The sequence below is a fragment of the Podarcis muralis genome, chromosome 8, assembly GCF_964188315.1.
Source record: "Podarcis muralis chromosome 8, rPodMur119.hap1.1, whole genome shotgun sequence".
In the NCBI taxonomy this organism is placed as follows: Eukaryota; Metazoa; Chordata; class Lepidosauria; order Squamata; family Lacertidae; genus Podarcis; species Podarcis muralis.
The window spans coordinates 77,286,686-77,311,090 of NC_135662.1; the positions used below are offsets into that span (position 1 = coordinate 77,286,686).

The 24,405-nt window shown below is 43.6% G+C and overlaps 1 protein-coding gene across 4 annotated transcripts in view; it reads right to left on the bottom strand.

Annotated features, from left to right (window-relative positions):
* The window catches only part of TRIO (trio Rho guanine nucleotide exchange factor), a 270,608-nt gene that overhangs the window by 85,543 nt on the left and 160,660 nt on the right, over positions 1 to 24,405 (bottom strand). For all 4 annotated transcript variants that reach the window (XM_028737945.2, XM_028737948.2, XM_028737949.2 and 1 more), the window contains exons 21-30: positions 23,724 to 23,846; positions 20,418 to 20,612; positions 20,149 to 20,264; positions 19,316 to 19,382; positions 18,568 to 18,677; positions 16,490 to 16,559; positions 15,704 to 15,793; positions 10,449 to 10,541; positions 4,643 to 4,754; positions 1,577 to 1,767 (exon numbers count right to left, since the gene is read on the bottom strand). In XM_028737945.2, coding sequence (XP_028593778.2) covers positions 1,577 to 1,767; positions 4,643 to 4,754; positions 10,449 to 10,541; positions 15,704 to 15,793; positions 16,490 to 16,559; positions 18,568 to 18,677; positions 19,316 to 19,382; positions 20,149 to 20,264; positions 20,418 to 20,612; positions 23,724 to 23,846 — 1,167 coding nt within the window. The remainder of the gene's footprint in view (positions 1 to 1,576; positions 1,768 to 4,642; positions 4,755 to 10,448; positions 10,542 to 15,703; positions 15,794 to 16,489; positions 16,560 to 18,567; positions 18,678 to 19,315; positions 19,383 to 20,148; positions 20,265 to 20,417; positions 20,613 to 23,723; positions 23,847 to 24,405) is intronic.

Genomic DNA, 24,405 nt, shown 5'->3' on the forward strand with positions numbered 1-24,405 from the left:
CAAGACGAATGCCTCGCAAGACGGAAAACTCGCAAGACGAAAGGGTTTTTTGTTTTTTGAGCTGCTTCGCAAGACGATTTTCCCTATGGGCTTGCTTCGCAAGATGGAAACGTCTTGCAAGTTTGTTTCCTTTTTCTTAACACCGTTAATACAGTTGCGACTTGACTTCGAGGAGCAACTTATAGCACGCGGTGTGGTAGCCTTTTTTGAGGTTTTTGAAGACTTTGGTGATTTTTGAAGCTTTTCCAAAACTTTTCCGACACCGTGCTTCGCAAGACGAAAAAAATCGCAAGACGACAAAACTCGCGGAATGAATTAATCTCGTCTTGCGAGGCACCACTGTATTTCAGCTCCCTTATTCTAGCTTCCGACACTAATATTAGTTCCTTTTGCAATAAAAAGGCATAAACCACCATATGTTTTCCATGGGACCCTCTCTGAAAATACCTGTGTACTACTCAAATCATCCAACTATTAATAAATTTGAGGTGGTTTAATTATGTGGAACGACACCCACAATCTTCTCAATTTAGAATCACAATACAGGACCCATTTCTAAGCAGGCGCATTTAAAGGGCCTTTCCACATGGGGGAATCTGTGCGTTGGAATGGCCATTGGAGAAAGACTTTTCATGAAAGCCAGAAGTCATTGACATTGGAATTGTCAGAAATGCGCAAGCAAGAACTAATGCAGCTCTTAATAGACGTCTGCCTTGAATCTGCAAAATTGATGATTTCCACAAAGGAAGAAGAATTGTTATTTGGATTTGGGAACTTGGAAAGCTTTTCGCTTTATTAGATGAAGACTAGAGCCACCACCTCTCCACCCCTGGACATTTAAAACAATATGACAAAGTTCCACCTGCTCTGTTATAGCTTGTCACAAAGTTGTAAGACCGTATGGAACCCCCTAAAAAAGTAGGAATCCTCAACAGCGCATAAGAGAAAGAAAGACCCTAAAATACCCAATTTTCTCACTTGATCTGCAAAAAAGGAGAAAACCAGAAGCCACTCTCTTTCCACATCAGTCCATTAGAGGAGACTGCAAATAACAAACTTCCACTCCCAACACCTTTTGCCCGAGTTCTTCTCACATCCATCACTCCACCCTTAAAAGGCTTAAAGGTTTCCTTAAAAAGCTGTTGATTCTTTAAAGGCAAAATGGTATCTGGAGAGCACCATGTGTCTGAGCTTCAAAACGGGAGTAATGAAGATTGAAATTAATTGGCCAGGCTTTGAGCGGCCACAACCAAGTGTTTGGCTAGCAATTGGGGCAGCCAGTCCGTGTCAGCGATGTGTAGAGAATGAGGCCTCTGAAATGGATCTGCGCTCCTTCGGCTATCTTTCTCCTTGGATTTGCAAGATTTGCCATTTTCTCTACAGCTGCCAAATAGTATGGCTCTATTACAGCAAACAGTTAACCTTCAAATGGCTCTTTTCCTTTCTCCAGCCTCGAAGGAAAGCCTGGAAGAGCAGTGACACACTATACCGAAAAGCTCTGCACAGTTGCAACATCCGAGCCCATCTGCTTGTCGTTAATAACTAAGATTTGGCTGGGTTTTCGCTTCAAACTTACAAACAATTTGCTCTTGTAGATGTATTTGCTTCTCCCGCTGGAGTCCTTCACTTCTTTACTGAAGACCAGCGACATCTCAAAGAGGAAAAGGTGCCTCTCGCGACCTTTACGAATGAGAGTTTTGGGGTCCCACACTTGGAAGGATTCCTGAAGGATGAGCTCCCCCTGAGATTCAATGTTCTCATCAAAACCTAGGAAGAAAGTTGGAACAGTTGAAAGAAGCAAAGAGAAACGGAGGCTGGTGGGGAGCCAAAAAGCTCTGTTTTAGTGACAAAGCTTCCTACACTCTCTTACCTTAGCAGTTTTTGAACTAGTTCTGGGAAACCACTGGGCTTCCTCAGAAGCCTTTAAGGTCCCCCCCGCCCCATGACAAGGTTAGTAGTGATGGACAAGCTACGTACCTCTAAGATAACTAATCTACATAATCAGCACGTCCTTGCAAGGGTTTTCCTGAAAAAGCGAAATTGGAAGTCCCCTTCCATAATACTTTGTTACAGTCTCGTAAGTACTCAGTAAAGCTACCAACATATTTTAATGTATTATTTAGCATTTAAGTTTGAACTAAACAATATTTCCATCTTGCAAAACTTCAATGAAGTTGTCTCCCCCCCCCAAAAAAACCCCACATAATTACAAGCTACTTTGCAACGGAAATTTCTAATAACAGTTTTGACTCAACTGACTCTCAACCAAAAATGGTTCCAGAACTTCCAAAATTGTGCTTCAGTTCAACCTGCTAGGGATGGACTGCATGCATAAATACAATGCCTCTTTAGAAAAGCTAATATGGCTTCATGTAAAGGTAAAGGGACCCCTGACCATTAGGTCCAGTCGTGGCTGACTCTGGGGTTGCGGTGCTCATCTCACTTTATTGGCCAAGGGAGCCGGTCATGTGGCCAGCATAACTAAGCCGCTTCTGGTGAACCAGAGCAGCACACAGAAACGCCGTTTACCTTCCCGCCGGAGCGGTACCTATTTATCTACTTGCACTTTGACGTGCTTTCGAACTGCTAGGTTGGCAGGCTTCATGTAGCAGTTCTTAAAACTAGTGTCTCCCAAATAGCCATTTAGAACATAGCTGCTACCTTGAATTTACAAACCCATAAAGGAGCTGTGAAAATAAGGGGAATAAATCATGATTACTTAAAAGTTCATTCCCTATTATTAAGTGGGAGATGCTTTCATTTATTAGCTCCATGTAAAAGGTATTTAGTCCGCAGTAAAGACACAAGCCAATGGTTTAACGTGGCTGAAGCTTTTTATACTTTCCAATGAGCATCAACCAAACACAGAACCGGCTTGAAATAGTGAAACACAATTTCCATCACTTCCATCCCTGCCTCGCCAAACCGAAAATGTATGTATATGGTAGTAAGGAACTGTTCACTTTAATAAAGTCTAATATATAATCCATCAAAGGACACAAGTATCAACAGACGGATTTGGAGCTGTAGAAATCAGCTCCTAAAAGGAAATGCTTTCACTTGAGATGTCAACATGTCAACTATGCAAATGTTCAACAGAGCTTGTTTAAAAGGCTGACCTGTGTAAAAGAAATACTGTATTGGAATATTCCATAAAGCCTGCCCACATGCTTCCTGACAAGGCAACTACTAATGTTAGATTTCATGGTCACTGCAACATTTCTGCTTACATATGTGGTAGTAAAGGCCTCACAAACTACTACTGATATGAATTACTCAGGGTTCAGAAACTGTGCAAAGTGACAGACCATGAAGGCAGAAATAAAAGGTTTACTAGGTAAGTGATTGTTTATTGAGGAAAAGGTTTCCAAAAAAGTTCATTTTTGAACTAAAAAAACAAAAAACTAAGCATGCAGACAGGCATAATTCACATAAAATGTAACTGTGAAAGTTGGTTTTTCAATCAGACGCCACCAGGTTTTTTAAAAAACTGAACATGTGACATCTTTTAAGCAGGAACTCAAGTTATGGGAAGGTCAAGATAAAGATTTAAGATGAAATATTCTAGAAAGCATTGACCAGGTATGTTATTAAAGACAGAACCCTTCTATTGGTTGTCATTGTAAAAGATGAAAAAAGCAGCAATCACGCACATTTTTTGATACTTATAACAAATATTTTAATTGACCAATGAAATGCCTACATAAATTTCTCCTCCGCAGAACCCTCAAAATTCACCTCAAAGTAGTAATTTGGCGATGATTCTACCACAACCAAGATGCTGTTTGAATATAAATGGACTGTGTGCCACAAAGTGGCTGCATAGTGATTTCACCGTGGGCCTGATCTCTTATTATCTGGTTGCATATCCCTCTACTGGTAAGAAAGGAGTTGTACAATAAAAAGGCCTTCCTTATTACCAATGTATGAACAACCTGAACCCAGACTGTGGAAGTGGAATCTCATGGTCTATTTCAGTGTGGTTGGAGCAATGGCAATCACAATTTCTAAAGCTGTTTTCCAGGTTACAAAACCTTCCCTGGTCACCTGGAGGTGATTTTTGCTTGCCACAGGTGGTCATGTAAATACAGTGGTGCCCCGCAAGACGAATGCCTCGCAAGACGGAAAACCCGCTAGACGAAAGGGTTTTCCGTTTTGGAGGTGCTTCGCAAAACGAATTTCCTATGGGCTTGCTTCGCAAGACGAAAATGTCTTGCGAGTTCCTGCAGGGTTTTTTTCCTCCCCCCCCTTTTTCCCAAGCCGCTAAGCCGCTTATCAGCTGATCCGCTAAGCCGCTTATCAGCTGATCCGCTAAGCCGCTTATCAGCTGATCCGCTAAGCCGCTTATCAGCTGATCCGCTAAGCCGCTTAACAGCTGATCCGCTAAGCCGCTTAACAGCTGATCGCTAAGCCGCTTATCAGCTTATCCGCTAAGCCGCTTAACAGCTGATCCGCTAAGACGCTAATAGCGCTAATCCGCTAATGGGCTTGCTTCGCAAGACGAAAAGACCGCAAGACGAAGAGACTCGCAGAACAGATTCTTTTCGTCTTGCGAGGCACCACTGTAGGTGTTTACCCAGAGCTGCTGCTGAGTTCTTAGAAATAAGTTTGTACAGAGCAAAGTGAATGGCCTGGACCCTACCTTCCAGCATGCTGAGATGCATGGCATCGTTTGCTCGCTTTGGCACACTTAGCATCACTTCTAAGCCGTCTTTAATTTCTCCTTTACCTTCCTCACAGCAGGTGAGCAGCTCCTGCAAAGATAACAACATCATTTATTACAGTGCTTATCACACATGGGTCTCTCTGTTTTTACAAATCTGTATACTGCTATTCAAGAAAAATTATTCCCAAATTGGTTTACAAGCTGCAGATCAAACATACAGTAGAATACAATTCAAGCCTCAATAAATAATACAAAAAACTCCACCATGTGAATCTCAAAACAGATTTCAGAACATTATTATACGACAAGAGGACGAACACTGATCTAGCATAACATAAAATTAGCAAAATCGGGTGAAAATACTGGCTCTGAAACTCAAGATAAAATAAGCTGCTAAAGGCTATACTAAAATCTTCAAGGCCCATTTGAAACCTTCAGGGGATGGAGATTGTCTGATGTCAGATGGAATCACAATCCCCAATTGTGATGCTGTCAGTCAGTCTACTCTGATTGGTAGTGACTGTACAGAACCTCAAGGCAGAGATCCTTCCCAGTGGAAGTAACCCAAGAGCTTTTAACTGGAAATATGAGTGTTCAAATGTGGGATCTTATCAGTGCAAAGCATGCACTTTTGCTCAGCTATGGCTCATCTCCATAGATCACAATGTCCAGGGTTTCAGAGGAGGCTAAGAAACAGTCTTAAGTATTGGAAACTCTGCTCTCCCGCTACAGTGGTACCTCGGGTTACATACGCTTCAGGTTATATACGCTTCAGGTTACAGACTCCACTAACCCAGAAATAGTGCTTCAGGTTAAGAACTTTGCTTCAGGATGAGAACAGAAATTGTGCTCTGGCAGCGTGGCGGCAGCAGGAGGCCCCATTAGCTAAAGTTAAGAACAGTTTCAGGTTAAGAAAGGACCCTCGGAACGAATTAAGTACTTAACCCGAGGTACCACTGTATTCCTTTCACAAAAACCAACAGCAAAGCTTGTTAGCACCTGAGAACTGTCACAAAAGGGGAAACTTCAGAAACAAAACTGTGGCATAAAAGTCAGTGGCGTTATGTACAAACCTTGCCCCCAGTACCCTTCGGAAATCATTCAGGAAGCACAGACGGCTTTTCTGAATGTCAAGACAACTGAAAACTCACCTACTCGCCAAAGGAGACCTGGAGCATATCAGGTCCCTACTGCAGAGCCCAATGGGATCTCCGCTGTTCCCCAAATTACTGGGGAAATGGAGAACAGCAGGATGGGGCAATGTTACGCTACTGGCAGGGCTTTGCATGAATGCTATTTATGAGCATATAACCACATTCCCAGAACTCAGGGCCTGGGTATCAGCATGCTTTGCCAACACCCCAAGTGTCTCAAAAAGTTAGGAAAAAAGCAATGGCAGGTAAGGCTGGCTCTGTGGTCAGAAATTGGGGGGTCAGTCCCAAAGGGATTTGAGCTTGATCCTAATTGGACCAGATGGAGAGGGGCATTGGATGTCAGGAAATCAATGTGTGAAGCAGTGGTGCTGTCGGAGCAGGACTCCGGGGCAGAAGTTCAGGAACCCACTCACTCAATGGAAGAAGCAGGGGACAGAAAGCACAGCAGGGTTATCTTACCATGTTTTAAAGCAAACCAAGTGATACCCATTGCCATCTAAAAAGCACCCCCCCCCAAAAAAAAAACAAAAACCAACCACGGACATTAAGCCTGAAGTCTTAAAATTACTCAACTATACCACTGGTCTCAAGTTCTCCCCACATTTAGAATTCTGCCCCATCATTGAATTATAAACAAACCCCACTGCTTTTATCTAAGAGGCTGGTGTAAAAACTTCAGCAAACAGCACCTTAGCCTTTCAGTATAAAGAATGCCTGAGGTTTCTCAAAGGGCTATTAATGTATTCCAGAAAAAAACTAGATTACTTTGGGGTCCCCCCCCCCTGAACTGGGACACTTAAAAAGGATCCAAAGGAGATGGATTAAGTGAATCTAATACAATACAGAAAAGTTGCTTGGATGTCACAAATTTCATTTGGTTGACAATTTCATTCGTGGGCAGGCTCTCAAGTCTCTTGCCTAGTTATTCATACACAACTTCTACCATCTGCCAAGCCTCCTTTAATTGCTTTTAATGGATTTTGGGTCCCTGGACACTCTGCTGAGCAGGTGCGCAGTACCCTTGCTCTCTGAAGCATATTGGAAAGACAGGATCCCTCTCTACTGCTGACTACACAGAGGAAGGAGGGATGCAAGGGAAGATAAGCAAGATGTTTAATTAAAACAACGAAAGAGAGGTGGGGGCAAGACTGTAAGCAAACAACAAGACTTAATTTATGAATAAAGTGAAGTGCCTGTGAATAAGCAAGAGCAGTAACGCATACGCTAAGCACGTTCCCCTTTAGTTGTCTCCCATTACATATTCTAGATTTTATTAGGCACACTGATTTGTCCAGGCAGCAAGAGGAGCCAAACACGGGCACTTTTCCTTTCCATTTCGTACGCTCAGGCCAGTTGGGATGAACCCTAGTTCTTCCTTTACTTTTCCTCCCGGTGACTTCACAAACCAAAGGAAACCTTGCCAAGCAAGACGCTCCTTGCATGAATTGACTGACACAGTAACTGACTTTTCTGTGGCTGCTTGCCAAGTAAAGACTTCCTGGTGGGGCCGTTGCCGGCAAAGGGGAGACATAAAAGAGCGTCGTCTCTGTGGTGGCAGCGCTTCGAGGGTGGAACAAGGGTGTGGTGCCAGCCCCCTTGTGTTAAAATTACTGTTTTAACAGGGATGAGGATTTAACTTGCGTGGGTGCTGTTTTATTTGGAGGGTTGGGTTGTTTTAAATTGTTGTTAAATGCTATATGTTAATTTAGATTTTTCCATCCGTGGGCTGGAGTATTGTTTAGGGGCTTTTATTGGGGAGTATGTTGTTTATAAGGGACGCAGGTGGCACTGTGGGTTAAACCACAGAGCCTAGGACTTGCCGATCAGAAGGTTGGCGGGTCAAATCCCCGCGACAGGGTGAGCTCCCATTGCTTGGTCCCTGCTCCTGCTAACCTAGCAGTTCGAAAGCACGTCAAAGTGCAAGTAGATAAATAGGTACTGCTCCAGCAGGAAGGTAAACGGCGTTTCCGTGCGCTGCTCTGGTTCACCAGAAGCGGCTTAGTCATGCTGGCCACACGACCCAGAAGCTGTACGCCGGCTCCCTCGGCCAATAAAGCGCGATGAGTGCCGCAACCCCAGAGTCGGCCATGACTGGACCTAATGGTCAGGGGTCCCTTTACCTTTACGTTGTTTATAAGTGTGTATACATCAGTACTGTTCTATTGTTTTGATTATGTTTTGATTATGTTTATTTCGTATTTTGTGCTTCGTATATTGTGAGCTGCCCCGAGACCATGGATATAGGGCAGTATACAATTTTTTAAAACAACAACAACGTGTGAAGTTCATTTAGCAGCTTGTTTAGCCTCATGTCTGAAAATATGGCCCCTTTGCCCTGTAAGCCCCAAACACTATACAGTCGTACCTTGGTTTTCAAACAGCTTAGTTCTCGAATATTTTGGCTCCTGAACGCCGCAAACCTGGAAGTGACTGTTCCAGTTTGCGAACTGTTTTCGGAAGCCAAACGTCCACCAGGGCTTCTGCAGCTTCCGATTGGCTGCAGGAGCTTTCTGCAGCCAATCAGAAGCCATGCTTTGGTTTCCGAATGTTTTGGAAGTCGAACGGGACTTCTGGAACGGACTCTGTTCAACTTCCAAGGTATGACTGTAATAAGAGGATCTGCATGGCTAGGAAAGTGTTCACACTGGCCAGTGTGGGAGCAGCCTCAGGGGTCAATGTAACCATGCTGATTGGCAGATGTTAAAAGGGGGTGAGAGACTGTGCCCCAAATGGAGATCAGATGCCTGCACTTGCTGCCACATCTAGGCTGGACTACAGCAATGCTCCGCACATGGAACTGCCTCTGAAGAGTGCTGGAGACTGAAGCTGGTGAGGACACTAGGTGCCAAAGGCACATCACTCTGACATTATTTGATCTGCCTTGGTTCCTGGCTTGTTTCTGAGACAAATTGAAAAATGTTGGATTTCAAAGTCCTAAATGGTTTTGGGCTGCGGTATTTAAAGCATCGCCTGCTCCTATCTGGTTCTCCCTGCCTACTAAGCTCTTTGGGACAGGATCTCTAGGGCGGCATGGGGGGTGGGGCTTTCTGGGAATTCCTCCCCCCAGAAGCTCATCAAGGAAGTTCAAACAGGGCTTCAATGGTCTGTTCGCTCTGATCAGATCCTTGTCTGGCTCTCTGCCCACTGATGGTTTTGATTTTGTGCTGCTGAACATTTTATGCTGTTTACTGTTGTTTTAAATTTGTATTTTATGGTTTGCTGTAAATTGCTTCAAGTGGGGCCCTTTGGGTCAGAATGCAACCAAAGTACAACTGCATGGGATTGAAGCTCCTCATTTATTCATTTAAGACTTTTAATCTTCCTCATCCCCAAACACTTATGCTTTAAAAAAAGTTATATATTATTTAAAAACATTTAATTGAATGCCATTAAAAACCTAAATCAAAAGGTGGTCCTGAAAATCCACTTAGCACAGAACACATGCTTCACATGGCAAACGTCACTGCTCTATTTTTCCTGGTACAGTGGTACCTCAGGTTACATACGCTTCAGGTTACAGAACATTAGCTAAAGTGGTGCTTCAGGTTAAGAACAGTTTCAGGTTAAGAACGGACCTCTGGAACGAATTAAGTACTTAACCCGAGGTACCACTGTACATCCCATCAAACATTTGCAAAACGTGAAGCGGTACACATAGTTGCAAAATTAAGTGTGCGCTCTTGCAGTACATAACCTATAGAAGACATACATGCGTACACTGTTTGGACAGGTGTCCTGGATTCATGTACAAGATGTAGAACTGCACTGCTGTGCATGTTGTAGCAATTGTGTCGCCTGCGTGAAGTGTAGACTGAAGGTGCACTTTAGAAATGTGATTTCTGAAAGAACCCTATGACAACTTATCACCAATTACCGTATTTTTCGCCCTATAGGACACAGCTTTCCCCCTCCAAAAATGAAGGGGAAATGTGTGTGTGTCCTATGGGGCGAATGCAGGCTTTCGATGAAGCCTGGAGAGTGAGAGGGGTCAGTACGCACCGACCCCTCTCGCTCTCCAGGCTTCAGGAAGCTATCCGCAAGCCGTGGGAGCCTGGCGCGAAGTCTCAGCACGCCCCAGGCATCGGGCTTCGAGCAGCTATCCGCAAGCCTGGGGAGACCGGCACGACTTCCCGCCGGGCTCCCTAGGCTTGCGGACAGCCACCTGTTCTGGAGGCTGGGGTCGGGGGAAACTTGGGCTTTCCCAGCCCCAGCCCCACGCCTGGGGGGGGATTTTTTTTATCCCCCCCCCCCAAAAAAAACCTAGGCGCGCCCTATGGGCCGGTGCGCCCTATGGGGCGAAAAATACGGTATGTGTATCATATTGAATTATGAAGCATTTTTAACTGGCGATCAAGTGACTATTTTCCTTTTCAGATTCCAAGTAAAATATTCTACCGCAACAGAATTGCAAGATCAGCCCCAGATATTCCAGCAATCTCTGCTGCCAACAACCCCCTTTTTTTCAAAGAGTAAAGGATTTATGTCCTTCATAACTGACACAATAAGCCTATTTTGTACCTCAATATCCACACTCAAATACCTAAGATGTTTGAAGCAGCACCTTTTTGATTGTAAAAGGTACCCACCCACACATCTGGTGGCTATGCCAATAAGAAAATGGTGCTTACCTTTAGAAGAAGCTGGTATTTTGTTATCCGCTGGACAGGTTTAATAAGGTATGAGGAGATTGAATTGGCTAGCCCATGCCGCTGCTGTATCTCCTGTGTTGGAAAGAAAAATATATGAGAGTAGTAGCCAACTTAGAAAGTTTGCTGCAACATTCTCTGTTTCAAGAATGGGAGCGGATCTCACAGTAGTTATGCATCTGCATTATGAGATCCAAAGTCGGTTTACAATTTTTAGGTGGAGTCTACATTTGTTTAGTTAAAAGTAAGTACCACTAAGTTCCATGGGGGTTATCCAAGTGCGAACAGGACTGTAACCTCTTTCACACAAAACAGAACTATGGCTGGCGAGTAAGCCACTCATTATGAAGAACGTTATTTGCGTGTCGAGGTCCCCCAGGCCACCCCAATAACTCACACTTCACACATCAATTTTTGTTTAAGGTTTTTGGCATGAATTTGGCCACAACTTTATTTAAATACACACACTTGCTTAGGCATTGGTTATGACTATCTGTCCTTGCCCCAGGGACAGAACTGACCTCCGGATTCCAGCGGAAGCCAGTCAGGGAGAACCATATTGGTGAGAAATGAAGCTGGGCATCAGTCCCTCATCTCTTACCCTCATGCCCCCTGGGGCTTGCACGGCCAAGTCCGATTCCAGGGACTAGGACGAAAGGGATGGCAAGCCCCTGGATTCCTTTAACGGAATTCCCTATGCAGCACCACCGTTGGAGGGGTAGGCACTTACCCCTCCACCAACCAATTTTAACCAATGCCTAACTGCCAAACTTACAAGTTGTGACGATTTGCTACGCAGTAGGCAAAAACCAAATGGCAACAGCCAATCAGCCAAATGGACAAAATTCCTACCAGGCCCCTGCCCCAAGGCAGACGACCCCCATGGCAGGCATAGCAAGGTCAGAGGACAACGAACCCCCCCCCCCTTTCAGGGAGGGTGGGTGATCCGGTGCATGCAGCCCAAGAGAAGGCCCCAGGCTGCGAGCCCTGTATTTAAGACTTCTGACCCCTCCCACACTTTAGCAAAGACTCTCCTCCCTGGAAGAGAGGGGAGTGGTTGTGGGCGGGAGACCGAGCTCCGCCCCTGGTAGGGGGCCTTAGCCCCCTCCCCTCCTTACCTGGCTGGTGCCCACGCCCACCGGAGGCAGCCAACCAGGTGCCTCCGGGGGGCGTGTGTAGCAGCTTAATGCTGTGACGCCAGCTCCGCCTCCTCCTCATTCGTCGTCGTCCCTCAGCGAGTCACTTTAGCAACATAACATTCTCCCCAGCAACACTCCTTGCCCAATCACAACATGTGGCCAATTTGCCCAACAACAGTGGGGTGGCCTTTTTGGCCCCCACCGCAACACGTGCTCTCTATTATGGAGAACACGCTTTACTAGAATTCCCACCATGGGCAGGATGAGAAAACACAGAGACAACTAAAAAAATAATACAAAGAACTCTTGGTGGAGTTAGAGTGTTGGCTGGGCCAACCTAATCAGCTGGGAGGATTACAAATAAAATAATAATAATAATAAATATATTAATAGTGCAATGTCATGAAAGTTGGGTAGTGTTACCAGAAGGCAAGCGTTACTCGCTTTTCATCAGCACAACACAGAAATGTTCAGACGTGTTGCAGTTATGATGAGAACCTAGCATGAGTTGTCAGATTCTTTCCCCAAAAGCCCCTTCCTCTATTGGTACCCTGCAATCTCTGTCTTTGGTGTTGCAAGCTCCTTGATTACCTTCCTTTTAATTTCTTTTTAATGAAGTGATTTTTTAAAGCACGCACATTCCTAAAGAAAACGCACTCAAAATACAATATACCAAATCCAACATCCAGCCGCATGCTTACTAATTTTATTTACATGCCGCATCGTATTCTCATCCGTACCAAGAGAAACTATAATCAACCATTCCTCTACAGCATTTATTCTGGTTGCAGAAATGAGAACATTGGGAGATGGATGGGAGGGCGACAGCCTATGAGTGCTATCTGCCCTTTTTTTTTGTTTTTTTAAAATTTTTACTGAATGGTTTTATGTTACAAAAAACAATACAGCCATACTACCACTAAATATAACTAAGAAATAAAAATTACATACATCAATATTTAGTTTGTTATTTGTTATTCACCGTCTTATTTCCTCCTGAACAATGCATACAAAAACACACATATGTGCAGACACCCACACCCGCACAGAAAATGATAATAATGAAAGTAAATATTTCCCCCCTTTTATCTTCCAAAATCTTTTCTTCAACTTTGACTTCCTGTCAAGTCCCTCTGCATATATTTTATCTTACATTTGAATGCACACAAAACAATAAACCTTTCTATATAATTTTTCCAATACATTCTGAAAACATAATAAATCCTTAATTGTTGTCCACCTCCTTTTAGTTCCTTTTTCACTCGAATGATAGCATGGAGTCAAAACTATTATTGTATTTTTACGACAGAATCCGAGACCAGGGAGTAGAGTCGGTGGAAGAAGATTGGAAGAAATTTAAAGACTATCTACAGAAATACTGCAAAATTAATGAATGTTTGAATGATGTTGGATTGAAGTTAAGTGGTTTTTAGCAGTAATGTTATAAAGACGTGTAAAAATGGATTGTTAACAGGGGATAATCTAAAGTTATAATATATGAAGATTAAAGATTAGGATAAAAATAAAGAGGGAAAGGATTTGCTGAACCAACTAATTGAACTGGATACAAAAAAGGGAGGTGTGAGGAGGTCTGGGGAACAAGCGAATGAAAGATAAGACATGGAAAGATTGAATTGTTTTTAACTGTTTTTACTTTGTATTTTTTCTTTTTGTAATATTTTGAAAACTTTAATAAAAATCTTTTTAAAAAACCAAAACTATTATTGTATTTTTGAACATATCTTCTATAACCATCCCGCTTTCCCGCAAATTTTTGCTTTGAGTTTCCTCTGAGTTTATTAGTCAGATGAGCTGTCTCCACCAATTTCTGTAATTTGATTTGCCAATCTGTTATTTTTGGAGCCTCCTGATCTTTCCATCCCTTGGCCACAAGTATATGAGCCGCTGCGGTTGCATACAAGAATACCTCTCTTAGATTTTTTTGGGATCTCTTTATCTAAAATACTTAATAGAAATGCCTCTGGTTTTTTAGTAAAAGTTATCCCCATCATCTTTTTTAATTCATTGTATATTCCCCCCCCCCCAAAAAAAATCTTAATCTTTTCACACGTCCACCACATGTGGATCTGCCGTTTTAAGGACTGCTTATTGTACCAGAGAGGATATTTTTCTTTTAGAAAAAGCCAGCAGAGGGAGCTACGAGTTTTATAAACAAATAGAATAATGCATGAATGTGGTGGGTTGCATTTAGAGAAGTGCCCATGTGAAGTCTAAAGTCCATTTAGTCTAGCATCCTGTTCTCACAGTGGGAAGCCTGTAAGATGGTATTAAATTGTTGGGGGCTGAAACAAAACTATTCAAGAACTTCCCTTTTTGGTGCCATTACATACTTCCTGGAGACCTACACTGGGCTTTTAGGGTCCATCCCACCTGCTCCTTTGCCTTTAATTTAAAAATGAACACATTTCTGCAAACCTAAGGAGCTACTGTTACCTTATATGTAAGTGGAGCCATTTTACGTCCAAAGTAATAGGCACTTGACCACCCAAGTTTGCTTCCATATGAACCTACCAGGACCCTGAGATCATCTTCTGAGGCCCTTTTTCATGTGCCTCCTCCACAAGAGGTCCGGAGGGTGGCAACATGAGAACGGGCCTTTTCTGCAGTGACTCCCCATCTGTGGAATGTTCTCCCCAGGGAAGTTCGCCTGGCGCCTTCATTATACACCTTTCAGCTCCAGGCAAAAACGTTCCTTTTTAACCAGGTCTTTGGTTGAGCTAGGGATGCGGGTAGCGCTGTGGGTTAAACCACAGAGCCTAAGACTTGCCGATCAGAAGGTCGGCGGTTCAAATCCCCTTGACGGGGTGAGCTCCCGTTGCTCAGTCCCTGCTCCTGCCAACCTAGCAGTTCAAAAGCATGTCAAAGTGCAAGTAGATAAATAGGTACCGCTCCGGCAGGAAGGTAAACGGCGTTTCCATGCGCTGCTCTGGTTCGCCAGAAGCGGCTTAGTCATGCTGGCCACATGACCCAGAAGCTGTACACTGGCTCCCATGGCCAATAAAGTGAGATGAGCGCTGCAACCCCAGAGTCGGACACGAATGGACCTAATGGTCAGGGGTCCCTTGACCTTTACTTTACCTTGGTTGATCTAATTAACATCCTATGCCTTTTTAAAATGTGTGTTTACTCTTCACTACTCTTTATACAACACATTGGTAGGGGTTTTTAATAGTGATCTGCTCATTCTATACCAGCTAGACTAAGTTATAATACTCAGAATATAATATTATAAGCCCCTCTATGTATTCCTGAGCAGTTCGTGCTTCCAGAAGCAGATTTCTTCTTTCATTTATGTCTGGCAGAGATATTCTGTGCCCTGTCCTATTTCTGCAAATCCTACAAGCACAATACAGTTGATGGTTTCAAAGAGGAACAAAGCACCGTATTTTAAAAGCAATTTCTGCTCCAGCTGTTGAAATAACAGCATATTGATGTGTGTGTGTGTGTGTGTGTGTGTGTGTGTGTGTGTGTACACACAACTAGGGACACTGAATATATTCTTGCTGAGTTGTTTTTATTTTATTTTTTAATGTCCAGGATAGAATGACCACAGGGCAGTTTATAATTCCACTCACAGAGAAGTTCTGTGGCTGATGGGGGCTAAATTACAATATAATAGCAGCACCCCTTTCGATGAGGCATCACGAAGTCTGCAGGCTGGTAACTTTAAAAAATGAACAACAACTCATATTGCTCAACTCATTATGAACTTCTACTGTCTAAAAACCACACACACACAGAGGGACACAGAGGTGTCTCATTCATAAACATACAGTGGTACCTTGGTTTAAGAACAGCTTAGTCTATGAACAACTTGGAATAAGAACGCTGCAAACCTGGAAGTAGGCGTTTTGGTTTGTGAACTTTGCCTTGGAAGCAGAACATGTTTAGCTTCCTGCTGAGTGTGTTCTATTTGCAAATTGAGTCCCCCGCTGCTATGGGAAAGCACACCTTGGTTTAAGAACGCTTTGGTTTAAGAACGGACTTCCGGAACGGATTAAGTTTGTAAACCAAGGTACCACTGTACTTTCAAAAGGGTGAGAAATTTAATTCAAGCACAAGGGTCCTGGTACTTACATCAAAATAAGAACCTGCATGTTCCAGTATCAACTGGGTAGAGTCTGGTTTGTTCTTGCAGTAAGTCACATACATCTGGAACTTATCTGCCTGCAAAAACACAAACAAATTTTGAGCGTTTTCTTCCAAACGTTACATCTGATTCAAACTTTAGCTTGCAAAGGATCATTTTCTTATCCTACTCAGCTGGATAAGGAAACTTGCAAGAGCAATTAAAGAGGAAAGAAAAGACAGAATATAAAGTTAAAACTGAAACAGGCCCTCCGACACTCATCCATTCAGATGTTATTAACAAACCTGTGTTCGTTGAGCAGTTAAAGATTCTAACCATGAATCTATTCTGCATCAATAAATCCAAAGGATCCACCATGAGTTGCCTTAATTTCAATTTAACATTGTTGCATTTTGATCCTGTTTTATGCCTCTTTGTATTCTTTAAAACTGAAACACAGAATCCTTATTCGCATTCTGCAAACCATTTTCTATGCCCCAACACCATTTAGAGTTGGCTCTTTAGATTGTATCAATTTGGCAATTATTTGTAGTAATTTGAAAAATCAATAGAAATAAATGGCAGAAAAAAATTAAGTTGGCTCTTTATAGAGCTGATGGACCCCATTAGTCTTCAGCTTCTCATAACATGTCTCTGAATCTGACAAAAGGGTGAACTGTGAATTTGCTTGAGGGTAACACCTCTCTCTCTCTCTCTCTCTCTCACTCACACACACACACACACACACACACACACAACTGATTATTTGCTATAGAAAAAACCAGCTCTCTTACCCAAGTGACGAAACAGTGACCAACATCTTCAGGAAGCTGCTCGTATTTTTCTAGCTCTTTCAGGAATATACTGTAAAACAACAACAAAGTGACAAAATTATTTTCAAAGCCCTTGCCAGATTTTCATTAGGATACCCAAAAATCTTAAGTAGTGACCATAAACATATAAGTACATATACCTGTGAAAAACTATCCGTAAAATCCAGTTTCAGCTGAAGTATTTATGTTCGACTAATAGTAACAGAAGAAATAAAAGGATGCTACATGCTACGGATTCCCTCACAGAACTAAATGCAACTTCGAAATTGCTTTACTTTGGTTGGACTACACAATCAACACGTTACAGGAAAGGTGTGACGACAGCAGCAGCCAAACTTCATAAAACCCACTTCTACTCTACCACGAAGGGCTAACTCAAGCTGCCCCCCAATTCGGCCTTGAACACACAGTGCGTTATAACAGAGTTAGAAATTATGGCGCACTGTGGAAACCCAATTAATATACAGTGGTACCTGAGGTTACAAACACCTTGGGTTACAGTACCTCGGGTTAAGAACTTTGCCTCAGGATGAGAACAGAAATTGAGCGAGAGGCCCCATTAGCTAAAGTGGTACCTCAGGTTAAGAACGGTTTCAGGTTAAGAACAGACCTCCAGAACGAATTAAGTTAGTAACCAGAGATGCCACTGTATCTCCCATCCTGATCTAGTTTCAAGCACAACAGTGAAGATGAGTAAATGACAGACTCGTAGTTACATACTCAGAACTGGTTTGGCTATAATCCTGGGTAGCATACTGAGGAGCCAAGAAAGGGCCTACAGACAGCCCCAAATCTGTGTATATGTACACATGGAGCAGAGGTCTCCACACAGGTCACATTAAGATCTGAATGTCACTCCTTAAAAGGTGCAGGAGGGCAAGAGAACTGGGTGGCACAGAGCTTGTTTCTGGTGCCCACCATTCCAAACACACAGAGGACCTCCTGATCTTCCAGTTTGCGCAGATAAATCTTGCATAAAATAGGGCTCCTCCGCCACACAAGTATGCATCAGATGACTTCTTTGCTTGCAAGGCCCGGTTGGTATTTGTTCTTATGTTCAGGGCAGCATTTCAGAAAATGTGAGAATGTTTTTTAAAAAACAGAAAAGCAACATCGTTTTGTCAACTCAATGCACTAGCATTTCTGAACTCCTCCCAGCAGGTGATACTGGCCTCTTGTTAACAGGAGGCCTAGGCGTGGTTTTTGTGCACTGTGGTGCAGTTATATCCCCACCTCCCTGGCAAATACTCTTTGTTCTGCACCTCTATTGTGTATGAAGCTTCATACAAATCCTGAATTCAGGCTGTGCGCTCCAATTATGGCAAGTTCACCGTTACTGATATCTGAAAAGAGCTTTCTGCAGCTATCACTCCATAAATGAAAAATGAAATGTCATACTCATTCGTTTATGGACTATGCAGATCTGCTAAGAAAAAGAAAAACAGTGGTGCCCCGCAAGACGAATGCCTCGCAAGACGAAAAACCCGCTAGACGAAAGGGTTTTCCGTTTCGGAGGCGCTTCGCAAGACGAATTTCCCTATGGGCTTGCTTCGCAAGACGAAAACGTCTTGCGAGTCTCGCCCTTTTCCCCCCCGCTTTCCCCCCCTTTTTCAAAGCCGCTAAGCCGTTAATAGCCTTTTAACAGCTAAGCCACTAAGCCTTTAATAGCCGCTAAGCCGCTAAATCGCTAATAGCGTTAATCCGCTTAGCCGCTAATGGGCTTGCTTCGCAAGACGAAAAAACCGCTAGACGAAAAGAATCGCGGAACGGATTCTTTTCGTCTTGCGAGGCACCACTGTACAGAATATCTCATTCTCTACCAGACTGAACCACCTGGCATTTTGCACTTTTGTTCTGGCCTAAAGTCTATTTTAACCAGCTGTTTAACAAAAAGTGGGTGCCACAGGAACTGAAGATTCACCCATTGTAGCTACGTACTCTCTCGGTATATTTACAGGCAAATAACAACCATATATTTCTTTACAAGTGTGAGAAATGCATTAAGTCAGTCTTTACTGACATCAGGTCTTCTTACTCACTTATTATGGAATTCATAGATTTCCTGCATGTTTCCGAAGATAATATGTTCCTTATTGACAATACCAGGTGGGATCTCTTCAACGCCACTTGTTATTTCCCATAGATATGTCTGGTCAAAAGCACAAGACAAAAAGGGTGAACTGTGAATTTGCTTGAGGGTAACAACTCAAAAAGCAACCTTTCCAAAACTGAGATATACAAGACCACACCAATATCTGTAATGCATGGCCACTTTAGCTTTTATTGTAAACTCTGGTCTAGTTTTATACAAATGAAATTCTAACCATAGGCAAAATACTTCATGGTATACATGAAGTCATAGAGTTTAAAATCCAAGCATTGCAATAGCTACAACGGGAATATGATTCCTCTCTGGTTTTAGCAATGAACAGGCATTTCTGCTCAAAGAGAATGAGCCTGTTCTCGAATGTGCGATACACATAATGGAAGCATTAGCAGAGGATCATTTCTTTTATAGAAAACACCAAAGCCTAACAAAGGCAGCAGTCCGCTCCCGGTGATTCCTCCCCAAAAATAAAAAGTGTAAACAAACTGTGCCCATGTCCAGCTAACATAGGAGTTTTGCAGCAGCAAAACAAGATGCTGGCCAAGTCAATAATGGCTGCCTAGTACAATTCTGTTGACAAACAGGTCTGCTTAAGATGCAAGATGGCACAAATTGGCCCTTCAGTTCTACAGTTTGCAAAAGTTCTACCTGAGACCCATCCCACCTGGTCACACACTTACATCCAAACACTCCCGGAGATCTCTCACATAAGCCTTCTCTGTCTGGATAAGCTCGGCCATAATGAACCTTTGAAACAGAAAGGAAACATCAGTGTGCTGGAATTGTCACACATCACTCTCCTCTTGATTCGCCATTGCTTTCTATTATGAATAGAAAAAGCAGGACAGAGGTCCAGCACACAAAGTAATTATAAGGGGGGGAGGGAGGAGTTTATTTGTTTTCGCCGATTCTTAAGCAGAGACAACGTTGGGTCAAGACTGAATAAAGCATGGTTTATGAAGACTTCTTCCTCACCCTTTGAGCACCAGCTTTGGTACAGATTTGGCATGGAGATGGCAGCTTGGATTAAGCCAGAGTTCCCCGTTATGTCTGAACCGGGGAACTCTGCTGTAAAGTCAGTGAACAAACCCGGAAAATAAATCACTTCAAGCATATCCAAAGAATACACACAAAAAGCGAGAAGTGAAAGCATTGGGATTTTACAGACTGAGGCCAGATTCCTAAAAATAATAATAAACCATGTATTTTTGGAACCCTTTGATTTCTCCCTTTTTCTTCTGCACACCATGCTTGGTTTACTGTCCTTTTTTATCGTGTATATGGAGAACTTCCAAAAGGAGAACTTAAAATTTACCATCTATATAGGAAGAGAGCTTAAACAAACAAACAAAACAAAACATTTCATCTACTCAAAAAGCCTGCTCCTTTCAATGTGTAAGGCTAGTACTGGGAAGTGGAAAAGCACAAATGGGGGGGGGGGGAGATATCAAACCACATACGAAGCTAAACCATGCACAAAGATTTCTATAGAGTGCGGAAAACACTGCATTACTCTTTCCTGCGGGCAGACTTCCTCTTTTCTTCATTAAGCTCGTGAGCAGCATCTCTCAGCTTCACCTCTGACCCAGGGACACTGGCTGGGATTATATCCAGCTGCAGGCTTTTACTCTGAATTAAGAGGGGGAAGACAACAGAATTAGCAGAGGCAGGGGGAAAAGAGAAAAGGCAGCTGTCTAGTAAGGAGCTTAAGCCGCCGCACTAAGCCAGCCCACGTTTCTGCTAGCAGAAGAACAAAAACCCGAAAAACCCTGCAGCACTTACCGATTTATTGGAATCCGAAGAGATCCCCAGGGCTTTCTCTAAAGAGGTCCTATATTTTTCCATGCGCAGAGAGAAGTCCCTGTATCTTTTGTCCACTGCTGTGACACATTTTTTAATCTCCGCTGCATGGGCATGGCCCTTTTCACAAAAGCCGTCTGCCAGCTGTATCAACAGCTTCACCCTCTCTTTGGTTTGCTGTGGGAAACACAAAAGGCAGAAAGGTAGAACTGTGGCAGAACGACAACTATCCAGTAAAAGAAGCATCCTCACAAGTGATATAATAATAATAATAATAATAATAATAATAATAATAATAATAATAATAATAATAAATTTTTATTTATATCCCACCCTCCCCAGCCAAAGCCGGGCTCAGGGCGGCTAACAACAATAAAATAATACAACATTCTAAAATCATTTCATTATAAAATTAATTCAAATCAGATTAATGGCAACCATTGGGCTAGAGTTCTGTGAAGATTGCCAAAGGAGGGAGTCAGGCTGTGCCCTGGCCAAAGGCCAGGCGGAACAGCTCTGTCTTGCAGGCCCTGCGGAAAGATGTCAAGTCCCGCAGGGCCCTGGTCTCTTGTGACAGAGCGTTCCACCAGATCGGAGCCGCAGCTGAGAAAGCCCTGGCTCTGGTTGAGGCCAGCCTAACTTCTCTGTGGCCTGGGACCTTCAAGATGTTTAGCAGATAGTTTGCAAACAGACGAGGCATCTCTAAACAGCTTTCTGTTGCTCTTGCCATAACACAAAAAAATCAGGATTGTTATTTGAGCAGAGACGCGAACCCAGTTCACCAGATTACGAATCCACCGCTCTTAACCACTACACCACACTGGCTCTGAGGGCATGCTCTGAGGCACCACACACAGGTCATAAATAAAATAAAATAAAATAAAATTCATTTACTTCTCAAGCAGTTCTTCCTCTGGACCCTGCATTTCCTGAAACACATTACTGATAAACACCATACTCAAATTGTTTCGATACCACTATCAACTAATGAAATGTATTCTTGCGTTCCTTTCACAACATAGCTCAAATATGAGTATCCATCACGGAATGGACTCCGTAGGTACAAAATACCTGCGACTAAAAAGCACGCAAAATCTTTGCTTGCTCTATATAAGCAGAATGCGGTTTAGTGGTCAAGTGCTGAGTTGTTCATTTACATGCTTAGCTAAAGGTAAAGGACCCCTGACAGTTAAGTCCAGTCGCGGACGACTCTGGGGTTGTGGCGCTCATCTCGCTTTCAGGCCAAGGGAGCCAGCATTTGTCTGCAGACAGTTTTTCCGGGTCATGTGACCAGCATGACTAAGCCGCTTCTGGTGCAACGGAACACCGAAACCAGAGCAGTGAACGGAAACGCCGTTTACCTTCCTGCTGGAGCAGTACCTATTTATCTACTTGCACTGGTGTGCTTTCGAACTGCTAGGTTGGCAGGACCTGGGACAGAGCAAAGGGAGCTCACCCTGTCGTGGGGACTCGAACCGCCCACCTTCTGATCGGCAACCAGAAGAAGCTCAGTGGTTTAGACCACAGCACCACCCGCGTCCCTACAGGCTTAGCTAGCCAACCCTTTATGCTTTCAGAACACAGAGGACCCTGTTACAAAGCAAAAAGAGCGACTGGTGCTGCTGCTGTCTTCTTTTCCCCTTTAACAAGAAACTTTGGCACAAGCGGGCAAGACGCATAATGCAAAGTAGAGCAGCAGCACCCCAAAACACACAGTCATTTCAAAGAACTCATTGGAACCTGAAGGAGCGTCTCCACTCCCATCATTCAGCCCGGACACTGAGGTCCAGTTCCAAGGGCCTTCTGGTGGTTCCCTCTCTGCAAGAAGTGAAGCTACAGGGAACCACGCCTTCCCGGCAGTGGCGCCTGTCCTGTGGAACACCCTCCCATCAGATGTCAAGGAAATAAACAACTATCTGACTTTTAGAAGACATCTGAAGGCAGACCTGTTTAGGGAGGTTTTTAATGCTTGATGTTTTACCATGGTTTTAATATTCTGTTGGGAGCTACCCAGAGTGGCTGGGGAAACACAGCCAGATGCATAGCTGTCAAGTGTCCCTTATTTGAAGGGACAGTCTCTTATTCCAGCGCCATGTCCCGCTGCTGTCCCTTATTGATGGATATCCCTTAAATGTCCCTTAAATTTCAAAGGAAGCAGCTCCTCTCCCTCCCTGCCTGCCGTGTGTTGCTTGGCTGTGTTGTTCCCCCAATAAGAAGTCTAAGAACGACTGGGGGGTGGAGCTTGCATGCCTTGTGTGTGGCTAGTTAATGCAAGCTGAGGGGGGTTTTGAATGCTGGACGCCATTTTGTTGCACGTGCTGCTGCAAACTTTGCAGTGCAAAGCCAGGCCGGGGAGCCATCTTAAGTTGAGGCTGCATAGGTTGGACAGTGTTCTCGAAGCTACCAGCATGAGTTTGACCAGACTGCAGGAGGACAGGAAGACTGGAGTGCCTGGAACAGGTGAGGCTGCTGGTCCCTTATTTTCAAGGCTGCTGGTCCCTTATTTTCAAATCTGCAAGTTGACAGCTATGGCCAGATGGGCGGGGTATAAATAATAAATTATTATTATTATAGTGGACGCTTGGGTTGCGAATGTGATCCGTGTGGGATGCACATTCGCAACCCGCTGTGCCGCGTCTGCGCATGCACGGGTTTCAATTTGGCCGTTCTGCGCATGTGCAAAGCGCGATTTAGCACTTCTGTGCATGCGTGACCGCTGAAACCCGGAAGTAACCCGTTCCTGTACTTCCGGGTTTCGGTGGTCTGTAACCCGAAAAAACGCAACCTGAAGTGTCTGTAACCCGAGGTATGACTGTATTATTATTATTATTATTATTATTATTATTATTATTATTATTATTATTATTATTATTTTATTAGTAGTAGCAGTAAGTAGAGGAGGTGTAGAGAACTGTTGAGCTAAGGGTCATATGCACCCCTCAATTCAATTTCAGAGCCTGGCTGGAGAAAGCCCCAAAAGATGAGGCGATGTAAGGAGGATAAATGAGAAAGCTCTCTGCAAGAAGAGAGATATATACTTTCCTGGAAGCCTGCTCAGTCACTTTTGTCTCTGGCTTCATCCTTCATCTAAGGGAAAGTGACCTTTGACAGAAAAGGGTCCCCCAGTCCAGGTGCAGAGACTACATGTGGTTGGGGAGAGGGAACATACCTGCCTGCCCTGCACCCCTTTCGATCAACAATGCGGCTCCACTTCTCCCAAAGAGATAAAAACAGGCGCAAGACACAGCAAGAAAATGGCAGGGGACCTTAACTGCCGTCGCAATTTACCTTGGCCGTAATCTGAAATTCTTCATGCTCCTTTAGCAGCTCTTGAGTATGTTGGATACTGGAGCCAGTGGAAGTGTGCGTAGATAAATAAAATTCTCCATTGTCATGGATCCATTCAAGAGCCTAAGGGAGAAAAAGATCACAAAGAAGAAGAGTTAGACTACCTTTCAGCAAAGGCAACTTATTTCCTAGGTGTAGAATCCCATTGGAAACTCAGGTCACCTGGTTCCTGGGCTTGTCCTAACATTGCCCAGGCATCTCCTAACATTATCCAAGCAGGCTGCCTCACTGGGAGAGATGACAAGCAGAGCTCGTCGCGTCACCTCTCCTGAAAGATCAGCTCCATTAGGCAGTTCCTACCCCTGAATTGTTTTCAGCTGGTCACTTTAAGAACTATTATATAACTTTCAAGAAGTGGAGCCAGCAATCGCTTTTTACACCTTTCCCCTCCCCGTCCCTTTTTCCTTGTGTGCCGTGTCTTTTAGATTCTAGGGTTTATTTTCGTTTTAGCCACTCTGTGAGTCTGTTTTGGCTGAACAGCGGGGTACAACTGCACCAAATATAAATAAATAAATGCACTCAATCGATGCCCTTCTGTTCATGGAAGAGGTTTAAATGGTTTTCTTCTTTTTTGCCCATTTGTCCTTCCTCCTGTAACACCATCCTGCCACATGTCACCCTA